A 21,135-nucleotide genomic window follows, 5' to 3' on the forward strand; every position below is an offset into this window, starting at 1 on the left:
AATAGTGGAAATTGGGTTGTCAAAATGATATAAAATACTTGAAATTCTCAAGTAAAACCAAACTATCTTGATGAAATCAGCAAGAACGATCCACAAATCCAAATGAAAAATTAGAAAACTGTAATTTTATTGCAATAATCAAACTAACGGAAGAAAAATAACAAGATACAATTGATCTTCTATTCGAGAGGAGGATCTCTCTCTCCCAAATCTCTAGACGCCGCTAGAGCCAAAAAACCTAAGAGATCTCAAATTTCAGCTAAATTCAAGATGCCCTAATCATAGGAAAACAAACTATTTAATACATACAATCCAAAAGGAAATCTCTAAACAGTCCCTACTTTGAAATTTCCTTTCTAATTCCCCCAAAAATCCTTCCTAAACAACTCTCTCATGCCGGGGTGATCGGATCGTGCGTACAGGAGGTGGAACTTCCGCATGTTTCGTCCGCAGGACCAGCTGGACTGGTCTAATAATACTCCCCTCCCAAAGACCCACATTGTCCGCAAGGTGGAAATACAACACCCTCCTCTATTCCCTCATCATCACAAACGGTAAGAACCTGAAGAGTTCGGTCCTTACACATGTGCCTTGGAGTATACCTCTCGTCACATCTAAAACAGAGCCCCTTCGCCCTCTTCTCCTGTATTTTCGTTTACGTGAGCTTATTGAAATCGTCCCTAGGTTTTCCTCATGTAGTCTTTTCCTTCGAAGTCCCCCGAAGAGTATCTGGTGTTGGCTCCTTGGATGCTAATAAGGTGGTAGTCATCCTGTACGAGCTTACTGAGCTGCTACCTCTCGTTCCTCTCTCTAGGTGCCTCTGATCCTCAACCAACTGAGCTAGCTCCATAGCCTCTCCCAAGTTACGAGGCCTCATCACTCTAACTGCTGCCCGGATCTCTGGTGTCAGTCCCTTCATGAAGTTCCCATCTAGCACTGTCTCAGAAAGGCGGTCCAATCGGCTAGCTAGGTACTCAAACCTCTCTATATACTTTATCATTGAACCATCATGTGTCAAGGTGAAAAATTGCTCGTAAAAGTCTCATCCCCTGTCAGTTCGGAGACGTTCTACCAAAAAATACTTAAACTTCCTCCAACTCCGTATGGGTCGTCGCATGTCCCTCCATTGGTACCAAGCTAAAGCATTCCCTTCCAAACATAGGCTCGCTGCCGTCAGCCTCTTCTCATCCATCAGCCCATTGACGACAAAATATCTTTCAACTTTATAGATCCACCCGTGCGCATCCTTCCCCACAAAGATTGACATCTTTAGTTTCCTTACTCTCGGATCGCCTTCGTTCCCTCCATAATTTCCCATTCCCCAAGGGGTGGTTTTGCCCAAGTGTCTCATTCATCCCTTCTATGCTCATATGCAAACCTTTCATCAACTTCTCACATTCTCCTTTCAAATTCAGCACCCCTTGGATCATAATAAACCCCTCTCCTTTCAAATTCAATCCCCCTTCAGTCATAATTTCCTCTTTCCCTTTCAAAATCTGCCCCTCTCCTCTCAAATTCAATAGCCCATTCGTTCTTATTCTACCTCCTCACGCCTCTCCCCATACCCTATACCCAGCCCTTCCCCAGGAATAGGCTCTAGGGAAGGTACTCTCTCTTCTATTTTCCGAGTCTCCACCTCCTGATCTTTCCTTCGTCTGATTGGCTTAGGGTTTTCCCCACTTCCTTGGTTGTTGATGCCTTCTCTCACCTCTGACGGCGATATTTTGGTTTGGCCCTCGAGCAATTTCTTGAACATCTCCCTCAGGCTGGATTAATTCTCATCCATCTTCTCGTAGATGACTGAAATTTGACTTTTGACATCTGAAAGTTGACTGTGGAGATAAAAATTTCAGTTTTGAATTGTCCAATCTCTACTTCAAACACTTATATTTCTTCCAGCCATGGGAACTTGGATTTAGGCTCCAATAGCAAGGTGCAAAAAGTTTGACGTGAATTCTATCCTCCAATCAGCAAAAAAAGCAAGATTTGATACGGAATGCAGCAAAATTCAGCGAGGAAGACTTTTATTTCATTCAAAGAAATTGCTCTGATACCAATTTGATAGGAAATACTTCGAATTCCCAAGTAAAATCTAATTATCTTGATGAAATCAGTTAGAACGATCCACAAATCCAAAGGAAAAAATAGAAAAACAATAATTTTATTGCGATAATAAAACTAATGGAATAAAAATAATAAGATACAATTGATCCTTTGTTCAAGAGGAGGATCTATCTCTCCCAAATCTCTAGATGCAGCTTGAGCCTAAAAACCTAAGAGATCTCAAATTTTAGCCAAATTCAAGATGCCCTTACTTTAGGAAAACAAACTATTTAATGGATACAATCCAAAAGGAAATCTCTAAATTGCCCCTACTTTGAAATTTCTCTCCTAATTGCCTAAAAAATCCTTCCTAAACAGCTCTCTCATGCCGGGGCGATCATATCGTGCGTACTGGAGGCGGAACTTCCACATGTTTAGTCCGTAAGCCAGTCCAGTGGACCGTTCTAACACAAAACTCCCTGAGATCCTGAAGTAATCGAACAATTATTACGTCCTCTGACCTGACATAGAGCTACGTTCGGCCGCCAATAACATGTCGCCACGAGCTCTTACTATTTATCGCGCGGCCCGACGACTTGACCCAGAGCGGAACCCGGGAATGCTATGTTCGTGATTTTCTCGGTATTGCTCGGTATTTTCTAGGTATTGCTTTGCAAAAATGAGAAATACCGCTCTGTGGAGACCAATACCATGCAAATACCGAGTTGTACCGAGTTTTTTTACAACTTGGTACAACTCAGTATTTGCTCAGGGTTTGCTCGGTATTGCTAGGGATTTGCTCGGTATTGCTAGGTATTGCTAGAAAAAACTTGGTACAACTCGGTACAACTCGGTATTTGCTCGGTATTGCTAGGTATTAGCTCGGTATTGGTTATTGCCGAGCAAAATTGACCAATACCAAGCAATACCGAGCAATACCGAGCAATCTTGGGTCCGTTCCGGGTCGGGTTGTCGGGGCGCGCGGTAAATAATGAAAACGAGTGGCGCGATTCTACTGGCAGCCGAATGTAGAGTTGCGTACGTTCACCGGACCAAATAAAAGTTCGAAGTAATCAGCCCTCAACAACTTTCCCGATTGATCAATAAATGCTGACATTGGAAGAAATTGAAAGTGGATAGACCGTTGGAGTTGTAGTAGAGAGATAACCATTTGAATCGATGGCGATGATGGAACTCTCCCCGTAGGAGAGATGGTTTGAGAAGTAGGCATTGGAGAAGATGACAAGGACCCCAATGCTTGATCCTTAAGCAGAGGAAGCGAGGAGGCACGTTGTCAAATAATAGCGAATGAGCACAAATGTATAGATATGAAACCTATTTGAGACCGCATGTATACTATCTTAGTTGCCAAAAACGAAGTGGGCATGTGCGCTATCCAAAGTTGCTAGCTCTTACCGAGCAGAGATGCCCTACAACGTGCACAACGAGAAGAAGATGGAGAGCCCTAGGGATCAAGCATGCCTGGATGTGATGCTCACAGATTGCCCAGCGAGCATGATAAAAAAGCTCTATAGCGCAATGTGTGTGATGACAAAAGTGATTGGATGTAAAGGCAGATGTTGTGGGAGCATTGCTAGGTTTGAATGATCTCAATTGAAACATGAAACAAAAAAAGAGGAAGAATTGAAGTTAAAGTTCATCCCCACTTCTTTGTCGTAAAAGCAATTATTCTAAAAGGTCGAGTGTTGCTCCTTGTCTGGACCTTAGCTTGAAGGATCAATTTCCACCCATTTTTTTGGATTGCCCTCCTAGTATTCATGATGTCACTCTTTAATAGTTAATGATAGACAAGTCCTTCTATTGTATAAAATATTTATTATATAACAAAGTAAATATCTTGAAGATGTTACTTTATTGGAAAGTGGAGGAGAAAGTCGTACATTGCCTTACCAGTCTCATGAAACTTGATTGTGGAGACAATAGAAGGTCCGAGGATAGGAAGCATCAAATTTAGAATTACATAATCAAATGTTTTGCATTTGGAGAACTTGACTGACATGAAAGTGGAAGGCCCTTGACTTTAAGAGGTAATTGATATCGTTGAAGTTGATTGTGTTATCGATGGTGAAGTAGGATTTCAAATCGTGTTGAGGAGGTCGAGGTAATTGATATTGTTGAAGAAATCTGAACCTCAAATTCTGGATGGTTTGGCCATGTTCGTATACACGATATATTCACCAAATGTATTCAAAGCATAGTACAGGTAAGAATTTGGAATTATTCAAAAGAAGCACTTTTCCTGGTTCAATGTTGGTATTTAGTTGCGCTTTATTTATTTTTTTAAAATTTTCCTTCTACTAGGTTATTATCCTCATGACCTTTTTTGGTTGTTTCAGTTTTTTGCTGAATATAACGAGAAGTTGCTGTCTTCTTCCAACTATATCACAAAAAGACAAGCTATCAAGGTGCTATTTCTTTTATGTTTAAATTGATAAGCACATTCATCTGGCATTGCTTTAGCCCTATAACTACGAATTGGGAGTTTGTCACGAAGGGGATGTTTTAATAAATTTTTTTGTTAATTTTTATGTTTTACTTATAACCAACAATAATCGTAATCTAACTAACCTTTAAATTCTTACAGCTTTTGGGAGATATGTTGCTTGATAGATCAAATTCTGCAATTATGTTGCAATATGTTAGTTCAAAGGATAATTTGATGATCCTAATGAATCTTTTGAGGGTATGTGGTATCTTCTTTTTAATACGATTTATTTTTTTGGAATACTTATTAAAGAATCACTAGTTTGAAGCTTAAGCATTTTAAATATTTATATTAATTTTCAATAAAGCCTAGTCATTCAAAAGCTTATAATGAATTATTTGGCAATTGTATTCATTAATGAAGATGATGCAAAACTCAAAATCTATAGGAATCCATAATGCAAGCAATGTGCGTTATGATGAACATCTTGAAATATGGCTCTTATTACTAATTTTTTTTGTTTTTCTTTTATGAGTCATAATTTTAGCAAGAATTTTCTATTAGCATATTTTCTTTTAGTAAAACATGCCTATGATTTTGCCTTGTTAAGGTTTATACTAATGCCCTAATGTCCACTAGATGTCTATTGATTCACTTTTGATTTTCTTTGATTTACTTTTGGATTCTATATGACATCCTGTAGCTCTATGATGTTGCCTTGTTATGGTTCATACTAATAACCTAAAGTTCACTGGATGCTAATAGGAAACACTTGAAGATCTCAAGTAATTATGATGCGGAGCATTTTAAGTCTAAAGTGTTCCTTAGAATAGCTTATGTAGTTTGTTGTAAGTTTTCTAGAATCTTCTAGGATTCTCTAGGTTTTCCTTACTTTGGCATTATATATAGGGAATGTGTAAGAGGAGAAGGGGATTGAATGAAATATTATACTCTTTAAAGCCTTAGAGCTTGTTTTCCTCTTGTTCCCTGGATTGGGATTAAATCCTTCTTGCAGGTCGATTCTTCTGACGATCCACTACATTAGTTGGTATCAGAGCCTGGAGCTTGCGAAGATCGATGGACTACAGAAGAAGGTCGGCTGTCAACGATGATCGAAGTCGAAGAATAAGGACGGTGGTCGACAACGATCGACACCAACGAAGGAGAGCTATCGACGATGAACGAAGCAGTATAGCCTTCTATCAGGATCGAATAGACGAAAACCTTTGGGCAATAAGGAGAATGCAAATGTCGTCGGCAACCATACCGAGGTATTCGTCTTCGCCTTCCCTCTTCTCCTCCGCTTCCCGCAAAGGGTTCCGAAATCAACCGATTGTGGTTGACGATTACCCTCCGCTCGAACTCCCTCTCCGATGGCTCGATTCGCCGCCGGAGTATCCGCCGCTCGAGCTTCCTCTCCGATGGCGCGACCCCCCTCCGCTTCAATGCCAGATCCATGATCCCCCACGGTTCAAACACTCAAATCAAGCTCCTCCGCCTCCGCAGACAACCGCAACTGAATCAAGCCTGACCCAATTCCAAAGCCTCTCGCCTATGGATGCTGCGAAGCAATACCACTCTATCTCCGCCAACCATAATTCCGCCTTCAGATCTACCGAATGCTTTTCCTCACTCCAACTCAATGTTGCTCTCGTATCCACGGACCGAGCAGAACCACAGCTCGACGTCGATTTCAACTCCACCGTCGATCCTAAGGAGTGCGACCAATCCGATACTATGCAAGAATCGGAGAACAGTTTTGCTGAAGAAGACTCCAATTCAGATGCCCATCACTCCAACTTGTTCGTTTCTGAGGCCGAAACTTCTTCAGACGTTCATGTCGTTTTCACCCAGGTGTGTATCTCGAGCCCAACCATCACGTGTGGAGATGCTGCTTCTACCGTGACCCTCCAGCCTCTGGTTCAAGAAGTCTTGGACAGTGGTTGGGCGGAAGCTCCCATGGCATTAGCGGTTAAAGTTGCCAATCAAATTGATCTGCATCTGATGGATGTGATTCATAAAAGGTATAGATTCAAGGATCATTGCCTTGCAATCATGAGGTATCTTCGTCTATGGAAGGAAGATTTTGTGAAGTACTTAGTGGATATCTTCAGTTCTGAATTGTTAGAGCCAGCAAATACTATCAGCCCCTTTTAGCTAGCAGTATTGTTGGAGACTACAGTTCTTGCTTCCTATGCGAAGTATGATGATCGTGAGATTCTTGATAGGCTCAAAGTTAGGATAATGGCTCATGGACATGGGGAGACTGAGTTAAATGACAACTACAATGTTGGTAATGGGAAGGATTTTACTGCAGGTGTGGAAATCCCAGGTTTAAATTCTGCTGAAAAGGTTGATCCAACGCCATGCTCACAAACTGCTCGACGTAATGTCGCAGATGACTTCAGAACTCGCATTCCCACATTCTCCTTACCCCCACATCACCATGTTTTTCCTGTCAGTTTCATGGTCCTACAGCCTGACCATGAGTTCTCCGTCTACGTGGGCATTTCTACAGATATTCAACTTGGCCGATTGCTGCCGAGAGGCTTCATGGGCAATTCTTATGGAGATTCACTCGATATCCAGAGAGCATATCTTGGTGCATTGCTTCAACTACAGAAACAGTTTAAATGCCATTTCTTGGTAAGTCTAGCTATTATGACAGTCCTTTTGGTCTTGATATGTCGTATCAGAAAAGTCCTTTGGCAAGCCCTGTTCTCCCAGCTTCTCCTGTTGGATATGGTAGCCCTTTGAGGCATGGTGAGCGCAATATGCATCTTCATTCTGGCATGAGAAACTTGAGGGCAGAGTCAGACTTCAAGCATGCTTTGGAAAGCATTTTTCATGCAGTTATTTGTGTAGATCTTCTTGCAAAGGAGAGCGTGCGAAGAGGTCAGAAACCTCTTCCAGGGAGGGCCATTACTTCACTTTTTGAACGTTTAAGAATGTATGATGATCTAAACTGTATATCAAGTAAAAGCTTGTTTAGGGAGGAACTCATTGCTTCACTTGTGGAAAGCTATTTCCAACTATCTCTGTCACTGCCTAAGCATAAAAATTATGGTATTGAGAGCAGAGTTATTGGTGCATTGGCTTATGGAACTGACTATGGTGCACTAAATTGGACAGAATCAGCCTTGGAGGTTGTGGAAGTTTGCAGACCTTGTGTTATGTGGGACTGTGATGGGCAAACTTATACTATAGATTGTTATTGAAGTTGCTTGTCAGACTTGGTTATATATATGATACAATAGGTGGTGCTTCTCAGGATCAGATTTTGAATGAGACAAGGCTATGAAATTTATAGCTACAACTGCTCAAAGATCTGTGTGTAGTTAATACACCAAGGATCTGTGCACGTTTGATTTGGTCTATTGCAGAACACTTTGATCTTGAAGGGCTGAATCCACCTCTAGTTGATGATCTAGAAGATCCTTTGAACATCCTTATTTCAAATATGCACAAGGTATTATTCAGTAGTGATGCAATCAATTCTAACAGACTTCAAGATGTCCAGGTTGTCCTACTCTATGTCCAACGTTTAGGATCAAGGAATGCAAGAGCTGGCTAACTTCTGATTTCTACCTATGGAGGTAGGCAAAATTGTGGAAGGTCCAAGGTATTCATGCATCTAATGAATGAGCTTGCATACATGCATTGAAGACGCAAAATCTTCGACCTTGGAGGGTTGATTATGTTGTCCATCTCCCGATGATGCGCCTCGACGGAGTTGAGCTCTTTTCAAGCAAGGGGAGAATGATGCGGAGCATTTTAAGTCTAAAGTGTCCCTTATAATAGCTTATGTAGTTTGTTATAAGTTTTCTAGAATCTTCTAGGATTCTCTAGGTTTTCCTTACTTTGGCATTATATATAGGGAATGTGTAAGAGAAGAAGGGCATTGAATGAAATATTATACTCTTTAAAGCCTTAGAGCTTGTTTTCCTCTTGTTCCCTGGATTGGGATTAAATCCTTCTTGTAGGTCGATTCTTCCGACGATCCACTACATCAAATTCCTATCAATCTTTAGAAAACAACGAAAATCCTCCACAAAAATCCGCACAAAATCACGAAAATAGTAGATAATTTGTATCATTTGATGAAGGGAAACGGAAAATAGCAAGATACAATTGATCCTCTATTCAAGAGGAGGATCGATCTCTCCCAAATCTCTAGATGCCGCTAGAGCCCAAAAGAAAACCTAAATCTAAGAGATCTCAAATTTCAGCCAATTTCAAGATGCCCTAACCCTAGTATAACAAACTATTTAATGCATACAAATCAAAAGAAAATCTCTAAACAGTCTCTACATTCAAATTTCCCTCTCAAATCCCTCAAAATTCCTTCCAAATCTGCTCTTTGGACTCGGGCGGCTTACGCGTTGTGTACAGAAGAGACGGACTTCTCCGCCTGTTTTGCACGGGCCGATCTGCGTGAACCGGTCTAACAATACCCCACTCCTAAAAATCCACCTTGTCCTCAAGGTGAAAGGATTAAATGTTGTTGATAGCTTTCTTTAGTTGCTTTGTTAGTTGCCATGCTATCGTCCATTGGAACCAAGCTAAAGCTTTCCCTTCCAAACATAGGGCCGTTGTCGTCAGTCTCTCCTCCTCCGTCACCCCATTCACCATGAGATACATCTCCACCTAGTATACCCACCCATACGCATCATCTCTTTTAAATACTGGCATCCCCAACTTCCTCACCCTAGGATCACTACCACCTTAATAGCTTCTTCCCCCTCCAGGGGTGGTTTCCATGATCCCTCCATATTTTTCCCATGTATCGAGGGTGGGAATCCTACATTCCTTCGGTCGTCCACTTCCCCTGCTCAAAAGGCCTCCCATAATAGTCGGCGGCCCTAGCGCCTACACCAAAAGATTTTCTCTTTGTTGTCCCCTCATCCAGAAACCCCGATGCACCTCTTATCGAAGCTCCAAGAGGTGGCTCTTGATGAAAGAAACTCTCCTCGTCAAACTCCTCTTGTTCGATCTCCTTTCCCTTCGATTCAGTCAAGGGAATCCCGGTCAAATCTTAGTTAGGGTTAGCCCTCGGAACCACCCATGAAGTTTTTGTTTGCATCTCCAAGAGCCTTCTTAACATCTCCTCCATGATCTCCACTTTTGGATTTTCCCTTCCCTAAAACATGTTAGGGTTCCCACGTCTTCCATGGCCGCTGGTAGCTTTCTTTGCTTCCGACATCACCGGTTTGGTTTTGTCTTCAAGCAATTTCTTCAACATGTCTTCCACTACAACGAACTTTTCCTTATCTTTTCATTGACAGACACGATCTGGTTTTGAAAATCAACAATCTTCTCCTGAAAGACGTGATTTGCCCAAGTTCTCTCTCCAAAACTTCCACTTTCCTTCCGGCCATTGGTTCTTCTTAGATTGACATGCTCTGATACCAATTTGATAGGAAACACTTGAAGATCTCAAGTAATTTCTATCAATCTTTAGAAAACAGCGAAAATCCTCCACAAAAATCAGCACAAAACCACGAAAATAGTAGATAATTTGTATTATTTGATGAAAGGGGAACGGAAAGTAGCAAGATACAATTGATCCTCTATTCGAGAGGAGGATCGATCTCTCCCAAATCTCTTGACGCTGCTAGAGCCCAAAAGAAAACCTAAATCTAAGAGATCTCAAATTTCAACCAAATTCAAGATGCCTTAACCTTTGGAAAACAAACTATTTAATGCATACAAATCAAAAGGAAATCCCTAAACAGTCCCTACATTCAAATTTCCCTCTCAAATCCCTCAAAATTCCTTCCAAATCTGCTCTTTGGACTTGGGCGGCTTGCGCGCTGCATACAGGAGAGGCGGACTTCTCCACCTGTTTCGAATGGGCAGGTCCCGCGTGAACTGGTCCATTAACAGATGCCTCTTGATTCTCTGTGGCATTCTACGATCCTTTATTTTGGCTTTGGAAAGTGTACGTTACTCCTACAGTTTATTCTGCTCTAGCAATTGGTTTTATGTGTTATTGTAGCTTTGGCGGTTAAATGGGTAAGTAATCTTGTGCTCAATATAATCCAGTAGGAATGGAAGCCTTATTGCAGTTCTATCTACGACAGGCTTTCATGAGGCTTTCTGAGGATGTGGAGATTTGTCAGGCTTTTTGGACATTCAATATGCTTTTGCTGGTTGTGGCTCGAAGGAGAACAAGACTTGTAGCTTTTGTGCTAGATCCTTGTGGCTATTTACAGGATTCTCACAACTCTGAGGTGGAGTTTTTTTATTTTATATGATATCTGAGGGGGTCATGATGTTTATGCATGATCTGGAGATCACATTACAGGGATGATTAGTTAGATTGTATGTAATTGTGATTTGAGCAGCAAAACACAAAGATCAAAGGAATCATGAATGTTGAAATTTTAAGTGTAGGATTTATTGATGGAGATTGTCAATGACGGTGATTATCAGATCATACTATTGATATTGAAGATTAAGTTGACAGGAGTTCATATTTGAAGAGGGATCATTGATCATAGGTTGGTGTTGAAGATGGTGATAGAAAATTTAGACCATGGTATGGTGATCGATAGAATGACAAGATTAAGGTGAATTTAAAACTTGTTTTAAATTTAAATTTGAATATCTTATTTTATGGAGTTAATTTAGAGAGGATAAGATTCCTCTTTAATTTTGGAGCTAGTTTAGTAAGTCGAGATGAACTTATATAACCCATTGATTTCAGATATGATATTTCACAATCATGTTATTATCATAGAGTTTGCTTCTTCCCAAAGTACAAACTTTGGGTCCTTCAACTGTAGAGGAGGATCTATGTGTTGATAGATCTTTTTCTTTCCTTTTAGAATGGTTTTCATAATTTGGAACCACTTCAAATAGTTTCACCCATTCAAGTGATATTAGACTTGTAGCCCCAGGCGTGCTCGCTTTGTCTTACTTTAACCATTCGTGATGACCGACTCATTGGAAGGAAAGGCAAAGAAATCAAATATAATAAAGATAATGCAGAATCTTAACCAAAAAGAAAGAAAACAAAGGTTGGAAGAAAGAAAGCTTACTGAGAAAATAAAAAAAGAACTACTTTGAATTTTATTATTTGATTATGTATTAATTGTGGAAGTATATATAGATTTTTTCAAAAGTCTTACTGAGAAAATAAATCAAAGCTATTAATAAAAAAAAGAGTCCACAAGATGGGGGGCTAGAAGAAGAATGGCAGGAACACAGATTGTAATCTAAAAGTCATAAGGTAATCGATCCAATAGTTAAGGATCACTATTACTATTGGTTGATTTGTGGGTCACATAGTTTTATGTGGGAGAGAAGCAAAAGTCCTATTTGGGCCGTTGGCTGTGATGTGGGCCCCACGATCATTCAACAATATCATATTTGTTATTAGAACTTAAAATTAAATCATAATGCCTTTTAGATTAGGTTATGAATATAGCATTTTAAACAAAATCAATTTAGCTATGATTCATGACAACTTCAAAATAATTAAAGATAAAAATTTATTCTTGCATTCAATGGAAGGAACCTAGAGGTATTTTCATATTTGATGGTTAACTACTCAGAATTTTTTTAAAAAAAGATATATTATTTGATTCCCCAAGTGTTGAATTGGCTAAAACAAAATTAAGATGATTTTTGGGTCATTGTTGTATGGTTTTCCTCATCTCATATTAGTTAGATCTATAAAAAAAAAAAATTATAGATCATGGTTGCATGGTTTTCCTAGATTTATCCCAACATCAGATTTGCTTTTGGATCTTTTGTCTTTTAGATGTAGGACATAATATTAGGGTCAATTAATATAACAATAAAAGATGCAGTTTAAATAAAGCTAATATATTTATGGTTCAAAATAGTTTCAAAATAATTATTATTAGTTTAAGAATTATATTCCTTCATTCAGCGTAAGGAATCTTAAGGTGTTTTTCATATTTTATAGCTAGCTTAGAAAGTTTTTTGAAAAATATAGTATTTTGATTTCTCAATAGTTAAGTTTGCTTAAATAAAGTTAATGGGAATTGCTTGGTATTTTTGGCGAATGTTGATGTTGGAATAAAACTTGCATGTGCTAATATGATTGTAAAAAACTAATTTTTTTAATCAAATGATTGTAGAGATTAACTGTATGATCAATTTAAGAATTTTAAACACGTTGGTTATATGTGTGAATTCTCTATAAGGTTTAGAGGTCTTGCAAACCAGTATTTTGTTTTTTGCATGTAAATTATTGTTAATCAATGTCTATCAATTTAATTAAATGATATTGACAAGAAATTATGCACGAAATAAGTTACAATTCATTAAAGTTATTAAATGAGGTTTTATACAATTTTAGAGTTTTAGAAATGCAATCATAAGATTTCCACACCTGTGCTTACAGTCATCTTTTTGATAGTAAAATCTCCTAAAAAGCTTACAAATACACATTTACACTTGTGTCTTCAATGCTCAAATCAATTTCCATTGAAGAATATGTATTTCATGAGTATCGTTTAAATAATATATTAGTTGCGGAAAAAAATTATAATCACAAAATAATCCTAACTTTAATTTTATTAAATCTAAGTTTGCACCAATATCTACACTAACATATATTCATGAACATTAACCTAAAATTAAGCCAGACTTAAAATATGAATTTGAAATTATATTTGAGCTTGAGATAATTTTTTGTTCTAATATCCATTTTGATGGGGACATCAGATCATCATGGAAAGTTTATCAGAGACGTGGCCGCCGATCTACGGCCACGATCGAGTCTTTATATTTTTGAGTCATTGATGTATTTTATTTTCATGCATTTTTTTTATTTGCTTATGTAGTTTTATTATTTTTCGTTGTACCCCTATTATGGGAGTTGTCGTTTGTAAGCCCAAAGGGCATTTGCGTCATTTGTTTTTGAGTCATTTGTATGAGGCTATTTAAAGACTCACTTTGCTCTATTTGTGGTTAATGAATGGATGATATTATGAAAATTCCTTCTCGCATGAGTGTTGAGATTTTGAGAGTTCTAATGGAGGGAGCTTCCTAGGAGAGGAAGAAGTTTGGCGCAACACCCACCAACCTAGATAAGTCGGGTTCGTGGTTTTCTCCTTTGTTTTCCTTTCTTCCCCTTCCATCTTCATTACTCGACACCTTGACATCCAAATCCACTTCCAAACCCAAGCCCACATCTTCCCCTAGTCAATCTCCCCAACCTCTCTCACACACATGCCGCCGGCCACCTTGGCCGAATCCCATTACCAACCGGCCCCTCTTTCCATCACTTCCCTTTTGCCCTTGCTAAATTCGGGCTGCTTAGTTTTGGGCTGATTTGAAATTCAAATGCCACAATTTGAATTTTGAAATCTTTCCTAAATTAACCAAACTCTATTTTTTGGAAAGTTTAAATTGACAATATTTTGAATTTCAAAATTAAATAGAGTCAATTAAATACTTTCCTAAGTTCAATCTAATTTAAACAAGCTTGTACACTTGGCAATCACCCCCACACCCCACCATGATGCCGCCGGCCCCCTCTCTCCTAGCTCTTTAGTATTTGCAAATTACTTCCTAAAACCAAATCCATCTTTAGGAAGTAATTTCAGATATTTTAATCTTCCCCCGCCCCCCGCCGAAAATTTCAAAAGGATTCAAGCATTAAATGCTTCCCTGAAATATGGGATTGGATTCAGGAAATTAACCCACCTCCACATCCCTATCCCCCCGCTCCCCCTTCCCCTTATTGCTGGATATTTGAAAACTTTCCATAAGTTGAGCAAATCGCTTTGGAAAGATTGCCTGTTGCTCCCCCCTACTGGCCAAAAACCCCCACGGCTCATGTGCTAATTTCCCTCCACAAATCTCCACCAAAATTCACTCAGATGTTGGAATTTTCTGCCGTCTAAAGTTGCAGCCAGAGCATTCCAGCAACTGGCATTGTTTTCACAGCCACTTGAAGTCTCAAAGCTCCTGTTTTGCAAGATCAACCTGCTGTCCAACTATTTCCACTAGTCTGAAGTGCCATACAATCATTGGAGAGGATTTCCCTTGCTGATCAACACCTCGCCAATCCAAAACAGCAAGGTATTACAGGGATAACCGATCCCAACACTGATTATGGGATCGTCTATCGACAAACGCTTTGAGGGCATTCAAGTGGGGGATCTCCACTACCTCTTGACGAAGGTTCCTCTCTTTCCCGGCATCGCTTATCTTTTAGTCTAAATTTTCTTGATTTGATTGCAGTCACGGAGGGCTCCTCCACCGCTCTTGCTCAAAGCTTAGTAATCATAGGAATTGAGCGTACTTTCTATGCATCCTAATTCTCGTTGTTAGATTAGGGATTAATTTGAGGCCTACTATTTTGTGTTGTTTGATTTTCTTATTTACTTTGAAAGCTTCAAACTCCGAGCATGTGATTTCGCCTAAGCAAAGTATCTCCTTATTTGTTTCGAACCTTCGTTGAGAATTGCTAGTAATTTTATTCTAAAGTATTCTAATCTAAGAGTTGTGCAATGCCTAAATGAATCCATAAGCATCTCATCCAAGTAGTCCTGCATCACATTTACAATTTGAATGTTTCACTAGTTTTTAAATGGAAGAAGTCATGTATGCTGAAATTGTTAATTCAATTAAAACTAGAATTAATTTTACTCCTTATGAAATATTAATCAAACGTATCACTACAACTAGGAGTTAAAGTAATATTTATTTTGTTTTAATTCTGAGTTTATCTACAAATTTATAAAAATAGTTATGGAGAAACTAAGTTGCATCAATACATCAATGGCCTTATTCATAAAAATTTTCTTAAAAAAAAAAAAAAAAAAAAAAACTCCCTAAAAATAAAAAAAAAAAAAAAAAAAAAAAAAAAAAACTCCCTACTTGGTTTAAATCAAAATGTACATTTCATCTCAACTAATCTTTAAACAATTTAGATTAATCTTTCTTTGAAGTGGTTGCTTATCCTATATGCCATATTTATTTGTTTGCTATAAATATTTTTATACAACTTAATAAATATGATAAGTTTTCATCATTTTCCTTTCATCTTTGACGTATAGTTCATCCGTTAAGAAACATACAAGTATTTTAATATTTTATTTCATCTTTGACGTATAGTTCATCCGTTAAGAAACATAAAAGTATTTTAATATTTTATTTACTTACATGCTATGTTGCACCGATACGGATACGGAGACACGGATACGATACGATACGGATACGGGACACGTCAATTCTTAAAAATTTAGGATACGGGTACGGCGCGGACACAACATTATAATTTATAAATCATACATAAAAATTAAGAAAGCAATCAAAACATAATATTTGAAATTACAAAAAAAAATGGCAACAACATCATTTGTAGCATTGTAGCTTATAATATCAAAATATAAGTAAATATTAAATGTCTAGTACAACAACAAATGCATAAACTTAAATTATCTAGCACATGAAGTTTCAACTATTCAATAGAAGGAATGATATAATTATCTTCTTCATTGGTTTGTCTTTGAACTTCTATATCATCTTCAATAAATATCATAGCTTCTAATTCAGGCTCATCAAGTGAAAGATTAATAATTTTTAATATTTTCATATCATCGAGAGACTCAAATCAATATCAGAAATGAGAGAATTTTGCTCCCAACCACGGAAGTAAATATGACACGTCTTTTTTTTTCTGATTTTTTTTATTTTTCAACGGACACAAATAGTATTTTAATTGGATACGGCTTTGGCGTATCCGACACGTATCGGTGGAGTATCGGAGGCGTATCCGTGTATCGGTGTATCGGATACAGCACGCCTTCATAAATAGGTGTATCGGTGCAACATAGCTTACATGATATTCTTTTGTTACCTTGTTTTAGGTCCTTACATTTAAACTGAGCCTATTTGAATCAGTTGGCTGACTGTACTACGTTAAGAAAATGATGTTGTTGACTAATTGAACTTGTCAAGTGTAAAACAAAAAAAAAAAAAAATGTTGCTATACAATTTAGTAATGAAGTAATAGATTAAAAAAAAAAAAAAAAAAGATTGAGAAGCTTAGTGTCACGCAATGACCTTATCATAGTCACTCATGCGGCCTTAGCACTCAAAACCTATGCTAAGCACAACCTAACTTTCACAACACAAGGGTAAGAACACTTGGGCACTTGGAGAAGAAAAATTGAAAAGAAAGTAATGCTTTATTGAGAAAGGAAACTCTATAAGGCTTAATAACTTGGAAGACTTTGGATGATTCCAAATGAGGGGTGGGGACCTCTATTGATAGTCCCCCCATAACCCTAGAGAACATTCTATAATACATGAGAACATCTTGCTTCTAGATTATTCCGTACTATTCTAGTTTATTACACTAGTTCATGCGAGGTTGTCTAGAATATTCTAGATTATCCTAGAGTTCTCTTGAAGCTCCTTCATTCTAGCATGATTTGGATCTTGTGAGAAGGTTCTGAAGTTTTTTAGGTCTTGGGCTTTGGGTTAACCTCCTTGAGATGGCAAGGTGTGACATTAGGCTCATGACTTTACTCATGCATGCTAGATTCGGCTTGCTTGCTTGTTCATTTCATGGTGTTGGGTGACCGCTGCCTTGCTAGAAATGAAGGGGAAATTTGCATTTTTTAGGTGACAGTCTCTTGCTCCGTATGACTTGAACTTTTGTTTTAAGTCTCTTGCTCTTTGCAATCCAAAACCAAATCCAGGATTAGTTCTGATTTTTTTTTTTAATTTAAATTTGCGCCTTACGCCTCAAACGTTGGATTTGTGAGATCTTACAAAATCAGTTTCCCCCCTTAAAAGGAGTTCTGGCTTAAGTATCAGGTAAACTAGGGTGAGTTCATACAGTAGCATTGGCCCAAACCTATCTGAAGTATTGAAATGGTTTGCTTTCGGCCTAATTCTGGCTAAAGTATCACAGTGTCATACTGTAAATTAGCGTCAGCTGATGTAGTAGTATTGGCCAAACCTAATCTAAAGTATTGAAATGGTTTGCTTTGGGCCTATTTTTGAAACACTACTTATAGTTTAAGCTTGATATAATAAGTTCATATATAAGTATTGGCCCAAACATATCTAAAATACTGAAATGATTTGGTTTTGGCTTATTCTAAAACACTACTTATTGTGTATGTTTGCAAGAATATCCTGTTAGACTGGTCCAGCTGGTCCATACGGGACAGGCCCATGCTAACAGAGGCGGAACTCTCCGCCTTATGTACATGTCGATCGCACTGCCCAAGCCGCTAGATCTGTTTAGGAAGGATTTTTGAGGGGGTTAGGAGGGAAATTTGAATGCAGGGGCTGTTTAGAGATTTTGTTTTGGATTGTATGCATTAAATAGTTTGTTTTCCTAGGGTTAGAGCATCTTGAATTTGGCTGAAATTTGAGATCTCTTAGGTTTTTGGGCTCTGGCGGCATCTAGAGATTTGGAGAGATAGAGGATCAATTATATCTTGCTATTTTTCTTTTGTTAGTTTGATTTTTGCAATAAAAACTAAAAACTACTGTTTTTCTGATTTTTCCATTGGATTTGTGGATCGTTTTCACTGTTTTTTTCAAGATCGTTAGGTTTTACTTGTGAATTTGAAGTATTTCCTAACATATCCATATTGGACGTTGAAGCTTTTGAAGTTGTTTGTTGGCCATTATTTTAGAAATATTAGGGTTTATTTAATTAGTTTTGGTATCCTGATGAATTGACTTCCATAATCAGCTGATACTGGAAAGCCTTACAGATTCTGTAGTTTTTTTTTTAGTGTCAGCAAGCATCTTTCTTCATAGAGTCCTGAAAGGTTTCACTATAGTTGCTATTAATTAAGTTTTTAGAACGTCCAACGGTTATTGGCAAGGACCCTCACCTACGCTATCTTAGACCTACTTGGTTTGAAGGAATTGATATTTAGGAAACGAAAAGGAAATGAAAATTTATCAACAACAACTACAACATCAAGCCTTTATCCCACTATGTGGGGTCGGCTACATGAATCATTTTTCTCCATTGTGTCCTATTAAAGGTCAAATTCTCGTTTAAATCTAATAAAGAAAGGTCATTCCTAATATTTTCTAACCAAGTCTTTTTAGGTCTGACTCTACCTTTCTTAACATAAGTCAAATCTAATACCTCTACTCTCCTAACCGGGTCATTGTAAGGCCGCCGTTTTATGTGACCAAACCATCTAAGGCGACTCTCTCTAATCTTATCTTCTACTAGAGCTACTCCAACCTTTACACATATATGCTCATTTGTATCCTATCTCTAAGGGTAAATCCACTCATCCACTTGAGCATCCTCATCTCTTCCACATTTAACTTAGTATTATGCTTCTCTTTTAATGGCCAACATTCAGCACCATAAAGCATTGCAGGCCTCACTACCATCTTATAGAATTTTCCCTTAAGTTGAGGGGTACTTTTCTATCACACAACAAACCCGATGCATTCCTCCACTTCAACCATCCAACTTGAATTCTGCTGATAATATCCCCATCAATTTCATCATCACTCCGAACAATAGATCCAAGATATCTAAAATGTGTACTCTTATTAATGACTTGATCGCCCAAAGTCACAATCCCCTCACTAGGTCTGATGTGAAACGTACATGCAAAGATGATATACTTGATGAATTTGCACGCTTAATTTTAGAGAGAACAAATAATTATACCTTTATAATGATTTGAACGACGAGATAAAACATTAAGAACGGTAAAACGAGCTTAAGCTAAATCACATACAAAGGAGTTAAGATCGTAAAACATTCAATTTAATCTAATGATGCTTACATGATTGGTTTTCAACGATGAATCCCTAGACAAACAGTGAGATTAGTTGCTACAAGAAGATCCTTCACACAACTCTTCTAATTACTAGGCTTTAGAGGAGAAGCATTAACGGGATCGTCATGAATCTACTAGCCCACAATTGAGAAGCACTTCGAAGATAAAAGAGTCGGGGGAAGAGTTTACCCAAAGACAAATGGTGCCAAAGTGTCGTCCGTTGGAGTGGTAGCCGGTGGCGGGTAGTCCATGGGATGATTAGTGAGCATCCAACGTATTATCCATCCTTCCTTGATCATCAAAGACAAAACCGTGGTCGATATCGGGGTCGGCCATACATTGATGTGGAGAACTCTCTTCTTGAGCCCTTGAGCTTGTTGAAGCAAAAGGGGAGAAGAGGGAGGGCCGGTGGTAGGATAGGGTGGAGAGGGAGAGGGTCGGCTAAGGTGAGGAGTTTGGAGTTACTTTATTTCAAAATCTGAACCTAATTTCAGATTTTGAATTAATTAGGCTAGGAGAGTTTCGAATTTTGATATTTGAAATAAATGGAGATGGGGGAGGGAGAGGATCCGTTTCAAGTTCAGATTTTTGAAATCTGAAATTAAAATTGATGAAATCTGGAAGTAAATATGTGAGAGGAGGCATTAAAGAGGTATTTAAGTGGTGGTGAGGTGGCAATTAGAGAGAAAACAATAAGGGAGAGGTGGCCGGCCACATGGAGAGAGAGGAGCTTGGTATTAAATAGGTGGGGTTCAAGGGAATAATTAAATTAAGATCAAATCTGAATTTAAATTCAGATTTATTCTAATTTAAGTAAGTTTCCCAATTTAGTGAAATGGAGGGAAATATGTTTGAATTTCAAAATTGAATTCATGTCCATTGATTGACTTTCCTAAATAGAGAAAGGCTATTTGAGGAAATTAATTTACTCAATGGAATTTGAAATTCAAAGGAGAAAGCATGTGATGGTCGGCGGCATGCTTGGGAGGTTGAGAGGGACGGCGGGATGGGGGTTGTCGGGCTGGCAGATGCTCCAGCCGGTGGTATGGCTGGAAGGGGACGGCGGGATGGGTGGCTGGGGGTGAAATTGTGGAAGGGAACAAAAGGGGAAGGGGCCGGGTGGTTGACCGGCCAAGTGGAGGGGTGTTGGGGAAAGATCCAGCTGCTAGGGGAGAGGGAAGAAAATAAATTAGGTAGAAAATCAAGAGCTTCACCAAGGGGTTGTTAGGTATTGCTTTGAGCCTCCCCTAGGCTTTCCTCACTTGAGAACTCACAAAGAGAACTCTATAACTCACAAAGTGATCCAAAACCAAAATTTTCATTAGCAATAATCATCATCCCTCTCCAAGAGGAGGGAGAAGGCTTAAATAGTCAAATACATGAATGAAAATAAAAAGACACAATTGCCCCTAGACAAACATAAGACAAAGCCCTCAAGTGAGGGTAGAAAGGGAAAAGTACAATAACAAATCAAATACATAAAATATATCAAAATAAATAGATACGATCATAGCCGTTGATCTTCGATGTCCTCATCAAGGTCTATTACTACTAAAATTACACTCCATATATCCCGTTTTAGATCTACTCAAGCGAAAACCTTTAGTCTCTAATGTTGACCTCCATAATTCAAGTTTACTTTCAACTCCCTCTCTAGTCTTATCAACAAGAAGAATATCATCAGCAAAAAGCATACACCAAGGTACATCCTCTTGCAAATGTCTAGTGAGAACATCCATGACTAAAGCAAAAAAGATATGTACTTAAGGTTGAACCTTGATGTAATCCAACCGAAATAGGAAAACATTTGCTCAAACCACCTTGTGTTTTAACACAAGTAATAGCTCCTACTTACATATCTTTAATGATTTGAATATAAGC

At 38.3% G+C, this 21,135-nt stretch overlaps 1 protein-coding gene across 2 annotated transcripts in view; it reads left to right on the forward strand.

Annotated features, from left to right (window-relative positions):
* The window catches only part of LOC110099393 (putative MO25-like protein At5g47540), a 36,902-nt gene that overhangs the window by 12,621 nt on the left and 3,146 nt on the right, over positions 1–21,135 (forward strand). Inside the window, exons 7-8 of one of the 2 annotated variants that reach the window (XM_020826518.2) lie at positions 4,401–4,469; positions 4,649–4,747. The exons of the other annotated variant lie outside the window; for it this stretch is intronic. Coding sequence (XP_020682177.1) covers positions 4,401–4,469; positions 4,649–4,747 — 168 coding nt within the window. The remainder of the gene's footprint in view (positions 1–4,400; positions 4,470–4,648; positions 4,748–21,135) is intronic. 2 annotated transcript variants of the gene reach the window in all.

The sequence above is a fragment of the Dendrobium catenatum genome, unplaced genomic scaffold (assembly GCF_001605985.2).
Source record: "Dendrobium catenatum unplaced genomic scaffold, ASM160598v2 fragScaff_scaffold_1105, whole genome shotgun sequence".
NCBI classification, from domain to species: Eukaryota; Viridiplantae; Streptophyta; class Magnoliopsida; order Asparagales; family Orchidaceae; genus Dendrobium; species Dendrobium catenatum.